The sequence below is a fragment of the Natrix helvetica genome (genome assembly GCF_964273705.1).
Source record: "Natrix helvetica genome assembly, chromosome: 6".
NCBI classification, from domain to species: domain Eukaryota; kingdom Metazoa; phylum Chordata; class Lepidosauria; order Squamata; family Natricidae; genus Natrix; species Natrix helvetica.
The window spans coordinates 49,122,102-49,136,432 of record NC_138553.1 but is presented as its reverse complement, the minus strand read 5'-3'; the positions used below and the strand labels follow the sequence as shown (position 1 = coordinate 49,136,432).

The 14,331-nt window shown below is 36.9% G+C and overlaps 1 protein-coding gene across 1 annotated transcript in view; it reads left to right on the top strand.

The window, feature by feature from the left end:
* Positions 1 to 14,331, top strand: part of SRGAP1 (SLIT-ROBO Rho GTPase activating protein 1) — a 193,935-nt gene that overhangs the window by 127,001 nt on the left and 52,603 nt on the right. The window contains exons 4-7 of the mRNA XM_081958839.1: positions 1,382 to 1,444; positions 5,918 to 6,100; positions 6,960 to 7,088; positions 8,883 to 9,104. Of these exons, the coding sequence (XP_081814965.1) occupies positions 1,382 to 1,444; positions 5,918 to 6,100; positions 6,960 to 7,088; positions 8,883 to 9,104 (597 nt within the window). The remainder of the gene's footprint in view (positions 1 to 1,381; positions 1,445 to 5,917; positions 6,101 to 6,959; positions 7,089 to 8,882; positions 9,105 to 14,331) is intronic.

Below are 14,331 nucleotides of genomic sequence, written 5' to 3'. Positions count from 1 at the left end.
GTGAATTGTTGAAAAATGTACAAAATTATTTTTATTTATTTCTTAAATTTATATGCTGTCCATCTCACTGCCATGCAACTCTGAGCAGCTTACAATATAATAAAAACATATTGTAAAATATTAAAACAGTAAAAGAATAAATATAACATAAGGTAAAGGTTCCCCTGCACATGTATCTTAGTTGTTTCCGGCTCTAGATGTGGTGCTCATCTCTGTTTCTAAACCAAAGAGCCAGTGTTGTCCGAGGATGTCTCCGTGGACATGTGGCCAGCATGACTCAATGCTGAAGGTGCCAGGTGCACTGTTCCCTTCCCACCAAAGTGGTCCCTGTTTTTCTACTTACATTTTTTACATGCTTTCAAACTGCTAGTTAGGCAGAAACTGGGACAAGTAACGGGAACTCACCCCATTATGCGACACTAGGGATTCGAACGCTGAATTGCCGACCTCCTGATTTTACCACCACATCCCCTAAATATAACACAACCTTCTCCCTGTCTCCCCAAAACTCTGAATTTTCCCCAGGATATCACTGTGTTATCAAATATATCATCTGTTGACTCCTTTTAAAACAATTTTACAACCTTTTTAAAAAGTTGGCTACTTGTATTTTTAATATAAATGCAGTTATTTAATGTATCAACAAACTCATGAACATTAACTGCCTACTTATAATAAATTAATATGTCCTTGAACAATTGTCAGTTCTAATTGCATACAAAAGGCTTAAAAATTATGGTTTCCAGACCCCACAATTGTCAACCAGAATGGCCAGTGGAGGATGTTGGGTCCACTTGTTGCTTTCTAATTAATTGCTCACTTGCTAAGAATGCTAAATTGAATAGCTTTAGTTTGGATCTAACAAAGCAGAACCTATTTTTTTCAGTAAAAGTGCAGTGGCTTTACAAAAAGTAAAACATTCCATTTTAACTCTTGCAAAAACTTTTTTTTGTCACAAGAGTTCTAGTTTTAAAGTAGCTGAGAAAACCTGGCAAGCAATCAGTTGCCAACGGAGTGGCTACAATAATTATTCAGTTGGCTAATTTGCAAATAGGCAGTATGACCAACATCCTTACCATTAATAAATGTCAGGGAGAAGAAAGAAAGCCCTGTTATGAAAGGAGCCTGTCAACACTCTATTTCGCTATGTTATGGCTGATTTAATTGTCACAGAATAACAAAAGTAATATTGCTTAATTGCCTTCACAAGAGTCATGCAATGTGTTTTGTTTTCTGACACCTGTCACATGGACAAATTTCTGCTGTTCATAAGGCAGAACAAAAAATGGACGAATATGTTTAGTGTAAACAATAATTCATTTAGTTTTTTCTCAATGGTAGTTTTATGTTTCTTTTCCTAATAATTCCTTTTTAATTACAGAGCAAAGAAATTGCATTCCAGCTTCATGAGGATTTAATGAGGGTTCTTAATGAGCTTTACACGGTAAGCATATTGATTTGGCTTGAAGGAAAGACTTGTTGACTGAAAATCCTCTTTTACATAATTTTAAATGTTACAGTTGAGTCAACCTGTCTTAGAATAATAATAATAATAATAATAACAATAATAATAATAATAATAATAATAATAATAATAATAATAATAATAATATTAATAATAATATTAATAATAATATTAATATTATTAATAATAATATTAATATTAATCTGAAGATATCTAAACAACTAATATGGTTGATTTGGACTCCAAAGACAATCTGTATCTTTCTAACTGAGTTTAAGACTAACTGCTTTTATTATTCCTTCAAACCCTATGAAATACTGGAAACAAATTATGTAAAAGGCTCAGGACTCTGTCCATCTGACCATAAGCCAAATAGCAGAATAATATTCCAAAAAAAGAACAGAATGTGATCAACTTTGGTATGGTGGGAGAAACCAACAAAATAAGTATTCCATTTGAAAATGGTTGGAGAGGCATATTCTACTACACATGCCCAAGATGGTGTCCTGTCGTGTTTGAGGAGAGCTTCGGGGAGATGATTGTCCTTCTTGGGGCTTGCAGGAGAACCCTATTCCATCGTTGGTTCCAGGTCCAGCTATGAGAATTTCCTGGGACCTTGGGGATACCCTTGAGCTGCGATGTCCTGCCTTATAGCCGGAACATCATGAATGAAATGGGGCGGTTAGCGGTGAAAGGAGAATGGAGAGCGTCGGTGGCTGCCGGCGGGGGTGTGGTCAGCAGCTGCGGCGGGACGCCAGGCCTGGGGTCTCTACAGCTGACGTGGGTATGGTCGGCGATGGTGGCAGGACGCACGGTCTGGGGTCTCTACAGCTGCCGCTCCCCACGCAGTGGTGTTATCCCGATTGCTCCCCCCTTCCTCCTTGCTTATGAACATGATAAATTAGATCAGCGGGGAGGGGCTGAGGCTAACTATTTTTTGTTATAAGCTTTCATATATCAACCTGTCTCTTTCCACTAATAATGCAATCTTATGTCTTTTGCCATTTGTGGAATTAATCTTCTGATTATTTCCTTGATAATATTTTGCGGACTTCTCTTCGCAGCTCATTGCTTGTTGCATCTCTTATATAATCTCGATACCCTCCATCTGTTTCTTTAATTAGCATATCTTTGGTCATCAACAGTGCTTCTGATAAGATTTCTCTCCTTAAATCCATCAATTCTTCTCTTTTTTCTTCTTCTATACCTTGCCATCTGGGGTAGAGTTCCTGGCCATCTAGCTCCCCTTTCCATATTCCACTCTCTATTTCCAACCACACTCCATTCACCGTAGATGTCAACAAATTTCTTCTTTTTGTGCTCGTTTTTCTCTTCAATTTTTAGGACTCTAGCCTCCACTTTTTCCAATTGAAATTCTCCATCATATTTTGCTGTTATATGCTCTATGTTTTCCAGTTTCTCCTCAATTCTCTCTGATACTTCTAATAATTTTTGAATTTCAAACATTATCTCTTGCAATATTAGAGTTTCTTTTTGATGTTGATATTGTGCCATTCTTTCAACTGGTAAACACTGCCACTCTGGCTTTCAAGGCTTTTTATTAGATTAACCACAAATTCATTTATAATCTCTCACAATAATACCTTGTTTTCACTTTTCTCCAGCTGGCAATAAGATTCAAAAGAACACCTGCATAAACACCCTGTGCTCTTCTTATCACTCTCTGTAAACAAGCTTCAAGGTCTTAAAGTGCAAAATTGAAATGATCAAAGAAAGAAGTGAAAGTACAATGTTTCCAAGGCTCAAACCTCCAGCCTCCAAGTGGCAGTGTTGCTTTCTTTCCCCCTAATGTTACAAGCCTCTTTGTACTCCTTTTGTATCGTTTTTGTATTTCAGGTTTAAAAGAAGTAAAATTCTTAAATGAGGCAAAAAAGGGAAAAAAAACTCATATAGAAATGAAAAAAAGAGTTTCAATCCATAGGTTACAAAAATAAAAAAGTAGAAGAAAAACTAATCCGCTCACTTTAAAAAACTTTGTGCAAATTCCATCCATAAAATAGCATTTAAAAAGAAAGATAACACACTGTCCAATGCAATCCAATGTAGCTTAATTTCACCGCTTATTTCTTCTGTTCTCAAATGTAATTTAGCTTTAAAGGTTTTTTGGGGCAGTCTCTTTTAAAACAGTAAAATTTCCTCACCAGCTGTACACACTTTCTCTTTCCGTTTCCTTCCGTTCCGGAGCTGTCCCAACTTCATCAGCTTGTGGCTGTGCTTTTGTCGCCAGTTAGAAGAACTTCTCTTGGATCAATCAGGGACTTTGTAGGGTCAGCAACACGTATTCTTCCTAATCACCATCTCTGCGGGACGTTTTAGGTCCATACAAACCGTCCAGCAGCAAAAGTATCGACTGCGATCTTGGGACTTCAAGATCGCAGGTCGTGTCATTGCGACGTCAGCTCCTCCTCCAGTTCTAATGCTTTAAGGTGGGGAAAAAAATCTGTATTGCTCAAGCAAAAGTGCAGTGAATTAACAATCTGAGTATGACCCAAAGGTGTTTTTTTGAATCATCAAACTAATCAATCCGGAGTATTCTTTCAAGGCCCAAATAACCAGGCTTAAATTATCCTATTATGTGAAAATCTATAGTAGCTCCCAAGAGAAAGTTCTATTGCTGGGAAAGATGGAAGGAAAGTTCTGCCACTTGCTAAGGCATAATAATGTTACTTTAAAGCGTGTTGTTTAAATAATAATTTGGAAGAACTGCTTTAGGCGTTACATTAAGCCCATACCTTATAAAAAGTGCAGCTACCTTAAGGATTCATTAATGTTAATGTGATTCTTAAACAGTTGCACTTTTTTGGGAGGTGAACATGAAATATTAACATTGGGTTTTTTTTTCCCCCTTGTTCTCTCTTATGGTTGAAAATTTTGTATGTTAGCTGACCAAGAAGTGGGGTGGCTAAAATTTCTGTTGATATTCCTCAGTACATGTAGTCCTTGATTTATGATCACAACTGGGACTGGAATTTCCATTATAGTGGTCGTAAGTCATGTCATCAAGTCAGATCCAATTTTATAAACATTTTTATTGTGTTCATAAATTGAGTCAGGTAAGTTAAGTTATGCAGTCTTGACAAATCATGATCACGTGACAGTAAGCTTCTGCAACCGGTTGTAAATGTGAGTCAGTTGCCAAGTGCACAAATTGCATTCATATCAATATGAGGGGAGGGCAACAGTTATAAGTTCAAACTTAGGCTATAACTGACTTTTTCAGAGGCCATTGTTAATTCATTGTTAAGCAAGTGACCATAGGTTGAGACTTTCTGTAGTACAGGACAGTTGCAGATGACACAGCTAATGTGTTTCATCTCCATATCCTTTTACTGGAGTGATTTTTGAAAAAAATACAAATACTATTTTTGGGGATATTAACAGAACTTCTATTACCTGAAGTGATGCACCATACAAAACACTAAACTATCTTTTATATGATTTTAGAAACAATATACAGGTAGTCCTTGACACAACAGTTCATTTAATGACCAATTCAAAGTTACAACATCACAGAAAAAAGTGACATACCATTTTTCACACTTATGACCATTATAACATCCCCATGGTCATGTGACTTACATTTGGATGCTTGACAACTGATAAACATAAAAACTGTCCTGTTTATGACAATTGCAGTGTCCTGGAGTTATATGATCCCCTGTTGTGCCCTTCTGACACACAAAGTCAATGGGGAAACTAGATTCATGTAGCAACTGTGTTACTAATTTAACAATTGCAGTAAATCAATAAATGTAGCAAGAAAAGTGATAAATGGGTAAAACTCACTTAACAATTTTCTCACTTAACATAAATGTTGGGCTCAATTGTGATTGTAAATTGAGGACTACCTGTAAATTGTACATACTAAATCAACAGGAACAGATGTTGTAAGTCTGTTTACAGCATACAGTTAAAAGTGTGGTTTTTGGAATGGGAATAAGAACCTACAAATAATTAATCATGGTTGTATAGATATTAACATCTGAAAGTGACCAAATTTGCATATTTATTGTTACGTATCTAGATTTGCATGGCAAATGAGTCATCATAAACATTTTAATTCAATAAATAAATATCACTGATACATGGTTGCATACTTTATACTTGATACTTCTTTCTTTTAAGAGCTTACCTCCCTAATAGCTGATGATCTTCCTAAACTGAAATTAAAAATGCTTTGTGAAAATAAACTATAAATCCTTAGGCAAAGTACAGTGCTGTAGAATTAAATTAAACAAGTAAGATACTTTTAATTATATACTTTTTTAAAATTATGTAGTTTTTTCCAATTATAGGTTTTATCATATAACTCAGACACCCTTATAACCTGCCCTGAGCCTCAGAACAGACAAAGCAATAATTTAAAATAGTGTATGATGCAATCTTATTCATTTTCCAATCTTATCTGTAACTTTTAACTTTTGGACCCAGGTTATGAAAACATACCATATGTATCATACCGAGAGCATCAGTGCAGAAAGTAAATTGAAAGAGGCTGAAAAGCAAGAAGAAAAACAAATTGGCAGATCAGGAGATCCTGTTTTTCACATTCGATTGGAGGAAAGACACCAAAGACGGAGTTCAGTGAAGAAAATTGAAAAAATGAAGGAAAAAGTAAGGATCAGTTTGCCTTAATTGTTTGAAATTAAAATGATAGTAATTCTAAAAGTCATTTACACTTTGGTCATAGTTTTGTGTTAGAATTGACTAATTTGGGCTGGAGATAAAATAGTGTCATACTCGCATGAGTGGTCTTCTCCTGTAGAGATGGGGAAGCTGATGGTTCATTGGTGTCTTCAGGGGTGTGGTTGTATTTCTACACTTAAAGCAACTAAAACCTTTTGTAAAAGCAATGTTAGAAATTGAAATCTAAAACTAAATATACCAGTGTGTTGTTATAAACCCGCAAACATTATCAACAGAGTAATGGGCATTGTTACCCTCTTTATTTCATTCCTGCAAAGTTTTTTTTCCCCCTGTTAGAGGAAATCCTTATTTTTCCTTCACTGTTGGAATGCTGTGGCTAATGAATCAGGACTCCCACTAGTCAATATGGTTTTCTGTAGTTACAGATTATGGCAGGTCACACAGCCATTTTGCATATCAGTTAAAACATTGTCTCTCTGGTTGTGGAAACAACTCTGTTCAGTTTGTTGCAGAATTCCATGATCTGTGTCATATAGCAGTTTTGTAGCAAGAGGAAAGTGAAAACAATGTCGATCAACTAATAGATCAACCCATCTTAGACCAATTTCTGGGTGTGTCAAATCCCAGGGAAAAAACAATATATGCAAACAATAAAAACAAATAATCCCCCAGTAAGATTTGCATATAACTACATACATTTTTTAAGAAAAGGAATGTCATTGTTTACATATAGTGCATGTGCCATTTTGCTATTTTGTAAAATAGTGTCATAAATTTATAATTTTGCACGTGTTTTAATATGTATTTACATTATTTCTATTCTCAGCGTCAAGCAAAATACTCTGAAAACAAACTGAAATCTATTAAAGCCAGAAATGAATATCTGCTAACCCTTGAAGCAACAAATGCTTCTGTTTTCAAATATTATATTCATGACCTTTCAGACCTGATTGATGTAAGTAATTGGTATTTCTGAAATTCTTATGCTACTGGATCATGTTTAGAATTCTGGGTCTGCCTTTTGTTCTTTAAAATGGTATGATTAGTATTATGTTAAACACAGTTATAAAAGGGTTGTTTTATTTAGTGTCACCTTTTGTTCTACTGAAGTATAGGGAAATATATGGAAAACATATAACAGTATAGGCTACTCCTACTTAACTGCAGGTTCCCAGACTAAATATTAGGACTACTACTAGTATATGAGCCACGGTGGCACAGTAGTTACAGTACAGTACTGCAGCTACTTGTGCTGACTGCTGGTTATCTGCAATTTGGCAGTTCAAATCTCACCAGGCTTAAGATTGACTCAGCTGTCCATCCTTCTGAAATGGGTAAAATGAGGACCCAAATTGTTGGGGGGTCAATATGCTTACTCTGTAAAATTACATAGAGAGGACTGTAAAGCAGTATTGCTGTTGCTACTCAACTGAGTAAGAAACATGTTTATTATGAAAATACTTCCATAGAGGAGAATATTTGTAGCTCATGATTGAAATGAGGGGTCTTTGGTGCTCTCTGAGATTAGTTATTTTCTTGAAGTTTCATTACCAAAATAGGTAACCTCATCAGTGCAAGTAAAGAGTGAAGTTTGCTTTCATTTTATATTCTAGAGGCTTGTCAGTTTTGGTTGGAATGGTTGTGATGGTTCTTTAGTTGGGCTGTTTACTGTGAACTTGTTTAACAATTCCTTGATTGAAGTATTGTTTACTTCTTGATCATGAGTATTTCTGTAAGTAAATTTTAACATTGCTAACTTAATACAGGTGGAGTGATACAGATAAATCCATTTAAATTAATAAGCAAAAAGGCATTTGCATAGCCTCTTAGATATCCTTTTCAAATTCCAAGATTTAAGTTTATTGCTAATTTCCAGATTGCTCTGATTTCCACACTAAATTCTAAATATTCATATTTCATTAATACTCTTATCACCCTGCTTAAGATGTAGTAATATGTTTCAGATGTTATATAATATAAATTGGGTTTTGCCATCAGATGTGCTCCTGTTTGGGAGCCAGACTATCAACACTTAACATTTTAAGGGTACACTTAAAACATACAATATTTATTTGAAATAGCATTGTGTAAATAATCCTTATTTCAAAAGCTGGAAAATCTTTTCAGAAAACAATCCAGTTAATGAGTGTGTTTCAAAGACAAGTGAAATACATAAAGTAACAGAGATTAATTCAACTAGTTTAGACTTTTACTTGAAATATGTAAAATATAATTTCAAACTCTGCACAAATATTATGGCAATGTTTTGAACCTAGGTCTGCTAAGCCAATTAGATGTCAAAATATTATCAGAACAATAATAATATTTTCTATCTATATTGGATTAGATTTATGAAAGTCACCATACTATTATTGACTGATATTCCTACAGTCAATGCAACGATGTTAGATTAAGTGACATGTCTTTAAATCTCACCATTGCCTGCATACAATTAATAGAGTAATATCTATTAAGATCAATATGACAATTTATCATGAAATTATTATAAGAAGCATAACTTTAGTAACTTAGTTTCCATTACAGTTCTTCCTTATCCAATAATTATTCCATAATTGTAATTTTTATATAGGTTTTTTAATTAAGATATTTAATAACATCAGCCAATTGATTATTAAATAAGCTATAAAGATTTATTATCTGTGAATATGATAGCTGTTGCTTTAAGCTATTGCATTGAAATTTGATTTTTATTTCTAAATGTATTTTCTTCTTTTGGATATTCTGTTAGTGTTGCGATCTTGGATATCATGCAAGCCTGAACAGAGCCTTAAGAACATATCTCTCTGCAGAATATAACCTTGAAACTTCACGACACGAGGGCTTGGACATCATTGAAAATGCTGTTGACAATCTAGAGCCCCGAAGTGACAAGCAGAGATTCATGGAAATGTACCCTACAGCCTTCTGTCCTCCAATGAAATTTGAGTTTCAGCCCCATATGGGTGATGAGGTCAGTAATTGTTGACCAAATGTTTAAATAGTTCCATGCTGAAGATTTCCTATAGTAGAAAATTTATCAAGTTTGGAAGAAGTAAATTCTTCAACCAGTGTATAATTTATAGAGAATGGATATCATTCCATTGTTGTAAAGCCTTCTCTTTTATACTAGTAAGAATACATAATGTCCATTTCCTTGTTCTCCTGTTATATAACTCCAATGAAATCTCTAAAACCATATCTTGTCAAAAGATAATCCTCCATTTATGATCATCCATTCAGCAACTGTTTGAACTTACAACTGTGCTGAAAAAATGGATTTATGATTGTTCCCCAAAGCTATAGTGGTTGCACTGCCCTCACAGTCACACAATCAAAATTTGAACCTTGAGAATCCGTCCACACTTATGACCACAGGGTGCTTCAGCTGCCTATTTTCTCCCAGCTCTGTCTTTCAGGTGTCCACACTACCACATATCACTTTGCTCACTCTTGACCTAGCTTTCTTCTGGCAAAGCCTCACAAAGTACCAGCAGCTTTCAATGTGTTGAAGCCTAGAGATTGCTTGTCACAATTGCACAATTTTTATTTTGCTTGCTAAGATTAAATAAATAAATGTCTTTATTTTGAATCTTATAGTTTGGTCTTGTAAATAAGTCCAGTAAACCTAGCTCTAGGGAATGTTCCATTAGTGATAGTACTTATTTCCCCAAATATTTTATGCCCAGAGATTATGACTTTATCCTGTTTCACCACAAATGAAAAAATGACCCCTTTTTTTGGCAATCTCTCCAACGTACGGAAGAATAATTTACAAAGGCACTGAAAAAAGTTAAAAGGCACTGAAAAAAGTGACCATTTTTCACACTTATGATCATGGTCATGTGATTTACATTTGGATGCTTGACAACTGGCTCATATTTATGACGGTTGCAGTGACCACATCACAGTCATCCCCATGTGATCCCCTTTTGTGACTTTCTGACAAGCAAAGTCAATGGGGGTGTCAGATTCACTTAAGAACCATGTCACTATTTTAACAACTGCAGTGATTCGCTTAACAAATGTGGCAAGAAAAGTAAAAAAATAGGGCAAAATTCACTTAACAAATTTTTCACTTAGCAACATAAATTTTGGGCTCAATTGTGTCGTAAGTTGAGGACTATCTATAATCACTTTTTTAATCAGTTAACTAACAGTTATATTATACACTTTATAATCTTTACTGAGAAAGGAAATGGGCTTACAAAATGCCAAACCCAAAATCTTTATCCACTTTAAGGATCAAAATTATCTTAATGAACACAATTAGGGTCACAATTTCTGTTGCTAAGCAAGGTAGTTGTTAAGTGAGTTGTGCCTGATTTTACAACCTTTTTTGCTATGTTTGTTAAGTGAATAAGTGACTCCAGCTTTTCCCATTGATTTTGCTTGCTGGAAACAAATTTGTTTGAAATACTATCTAATCCTGTTCTAATATAATTTGGTAATACATTATTAATTTCTAAATAAAACTTACTTGATTTTTTAAAAAATCAGGCTCATGTCATACTAACATTGAATCTATTACACATAACATAGCCACATGAGGTTTACATTGTTTGACATAACTAACATTCTTTTGCTTTTAATAGGACTCCCAGATCTCTTAACACATAAAGAAATAATTTTACAGTGTTTCCCCATTGTTTATATCTTTTTAAATGTCTCTATCTAATTTCTCTATGGAGCTAAGAGTATCTCGCATGCATAAAATTATTGAAAGCTCTATCCCCACAAAATCTATTGAAAAGTTGCCTGATAATATGAAGAGCATATATAGCAATGGTATTCTTTTGCCCCCTCCCTCTCATCTTCTCCTCTTTAAAAATCACCTTTATTCCTTCCCCATCCCATCTCTCACATGGTACCATACCTCCATGTCAACCTTCCTACCCTCCTATCCCACTTAGACATATGAAAAAATAGCAAAACAAATCTAAGAGGTGATTTACTTACTCAGACTCCTTCTTCCCCTTACCAGCCAATAAACTCCCAAATACCTCAATTTGTTATTTAGATCAATTAAAATTTCCAGAAAGGATAAAATTTAAACAATGTTTTTGTTTGCAGCTAGATATTTATTGTGATATCTTTTTGTTAGTTTCTATCTTTTATTTATCTGAGGAAAGAGTTGGTAGCCTAAGAGCCAGTATTGTTTCTAGAGATACTATAATATGGCCAAGAAAATTATATCAAGAATACTGCTCATTAACATTTTGTGTAGAACTTAATTCATTAGATAGTCTATTATATTATATATATTACAGGCCACATCAACCATTCACTGTCTATTCACTGTACCACCAGATTGGTAATCTTGACTTCCGGTTGACCTCGCAGCGATATCAGACATAGGAAACGGTCTCTGTGTTCTCCCTGTTTGTGGGCTCCGAGAGGAGCCAAAGCCCCCTGGTAGGAGTGGTGAAGCAAAGAGGGGCACCCTATGAGGTCACGGAGACTCACATCTCTCCTGTCCGACCTAGGGTTCTTTTTCCCTTTCAGCCACAATGGGGAGAATAGACAGCCTAAAGATGGCTACCACAAAGCTGGGACAACTGAGGAACAACTAAGACTGATGCTGGAACAAAGGAGGTGAACAGTGACTGGAACTGGAGGAGAGGATTTTTTTTTTTGTCTTAAACTTAACCCCAAGGAATAATATAGAACTGTTTGCTCAGAACTATTTGTTAAAGTGGTGTTTAAGCATTCTGAGAAAATACCAGACTGGAAGGGGAAGACACAAGAGAGAAAAATTGTTATGTCCATGCAGGAACGAGCAGAGGCTTTTCCTACTGCCGTGCAAATGTGGGATGTATTTTAAAGTTATTGGTTAATTGAGAATTTCCCTTAAAAAGGAGCTGTTGGCTGGAAACTGGGTGTTGGTTTATAGTCTGCTCTCATCTTGAATAAACAGCATTGTTGAAATGTGGCTCCTCGTCTTTTCCCATGGAAACAACATTGCATTGCCGACTAAGGAGGGATTACTGGGCTTGGAGCCAACACTGAGAACTGCTAATTGAGAGGCTGCAGAGATTAAGAGGCTCGTGTGAGTGGCAACTGTTTTGTTTTGAAAAGATAATGGCTAACCCATCACAGTTTGCACCATTTGATCCTGAAACACAGACGTGGGATTCTTACTTAATCCTTTTTGACTGTATATTAGAAGCTAATGATATATCACAGATAATTGCAGACGAGCGCTTTTTTTTGAGCATTTGTGGAAAAGAAGTGTTTGAGATGGCAAGGGCCATCTCATTGCGCCCCAACCTCTTCAGACGGTTCCTTGGGACATATTATTGGGTAAACTGCGGGAACATTACGCTCCCCCCCGACCATCTTGCATTGCTAAAAGACGTGCTTTTTACCATAGGGACCAGGTGGAGGATGAGTCTATCAGCTGTTATATGGCAGCCCTCCAGAAGGCAGCTATCTACTGCGAATTTAGCAACTTAGACAAAGCCCTTCGAGATTGGTCTGTGGGGTTTGGGAAGTTCGGTTACAGAGACAATTACTGGCAAAACCGACGTTAACCCTACAAACAGCAGTAGAGGAGGCGCAAGTTGCTGAATCGTCAAATAGATCGACTTAAGAGATACAGAAGTCAGGCACTCACAGACGGCTAGAAGGGGGGCAACTGCCCATCGGTGAGAGACAGAATTGCAGGGGGACACTGAAGATGAGGAAGATAATCACACTGACATCCATCGGTTGAGGCAGCCAACAAAGATGGCCGAGTGACCGAGGATTGGATGCTGTCCTCCTCGTGCATAGGTTGCAGTAGAAACCATCTGAGAGCTACGTGTCGCCATAAAAATAACATTTGCAGACAGTGTGGGAAGAAGGGTCATCTAGCGCAAGTTTTCCGTGCTGCATTGCCTGCCACCCCAACAGGACAGACTCCAAGTCATAAGGTTGGGGGAAAGCAGGCCCCGCCAAGACTGAGAACCCCAGAGGATGAGTGTTGTACTATTAATACAGACACCTGTCATTTAGAGAGAGTGAGCAATCAAACCAGGATTCTGGAAAGTAGTAAAATTTGCATTACCGTCTGTATTGCAGGATCGCCCTGCCAGATGGAAGTGGATACAGGGCTGGCAACAACAATTGTATCCTGGCAGACCCTACAAAGATTGTTGCCACACAAAGCTGAGCAGAAGCTTATACAAAGCCGTATCCGTTTGAGAGATTATCAGGGAAATAACATCCCCATCAAAGGAAGTGGAACGGTCCACGTAGAATATAAAGATTTCTCCATGCCACTTAAATTGGTTGTCGTAGAAGCCTCACTGCCTAACCCCCTGGGACTGGATTGGTTTGCGGCTTTGGGGTTAGGCATTACTGGGGTTCACAAAGTCCTGGGAGAAAACAACAGAGAGTTGAGTAACTGCCTAACCCCCTGGGACTGGATTGGTTTGCGGCTTTGGGGTTAGGCATTACTGGGGTTCACAAAGTCCTGGGAGAAAACAACAGAGAGTTGAGTAAAGAGTTCACCGATGTGTTCGATGGGAAGTTGGGAGAATATGGGGTACTCCAATATCCTTCAGTTTGGACCCTAAAGTGGTACCAGTAAGAATGAAACCAAGAAGGGTGCCATTTGCATTAAAGCCCAAGGTTGGTGAACAACTGGATAAATTGATTCAACAAGGCATACTGGAACTGGTGGACCACGCCAAGTGGGAAACCCCATCGTGACGCCAGTGGAACCAGACAGGCTGGTCCGGATTTGTGCTGATTATAAATGTACTTTGAATAGGGCTCTTCAACAGAAGACATCTGTTACCAGTGGTGCAGCATTTGTTACATTTGCTGGAGGGGGGGAGGTAAGGTCTTCGCAAAGTTAGATCTGGCCCAAGCTTACCAATAACTCCCCATGGATGATGCCACTGCAGAAGCCCAAACTATTATAACACATCAGGGGGCATTCCGTTGTCGTTGCCTACAGTTTGGGGTAAGTGTGGCCCCGGGTTTGTTCCAAAGCCTGATGGAACAGTTGTTACACAGCATCCCTGGGTTGATGTGCTCATATCCACTGCCAGTAAACCTGAACTATTTGAATGACTATGACTAGTGTTACAAAGATTCCAAGAGGCTGGGCTAAAGGTAAAGGAAGAAAAGTGTAAAGTAGCACTAAATCAAGTCGAGTTTCTGGGTTACTTGGTTGATTGCACCCTACCAAAGAGAAAGTACAAGCAATACAT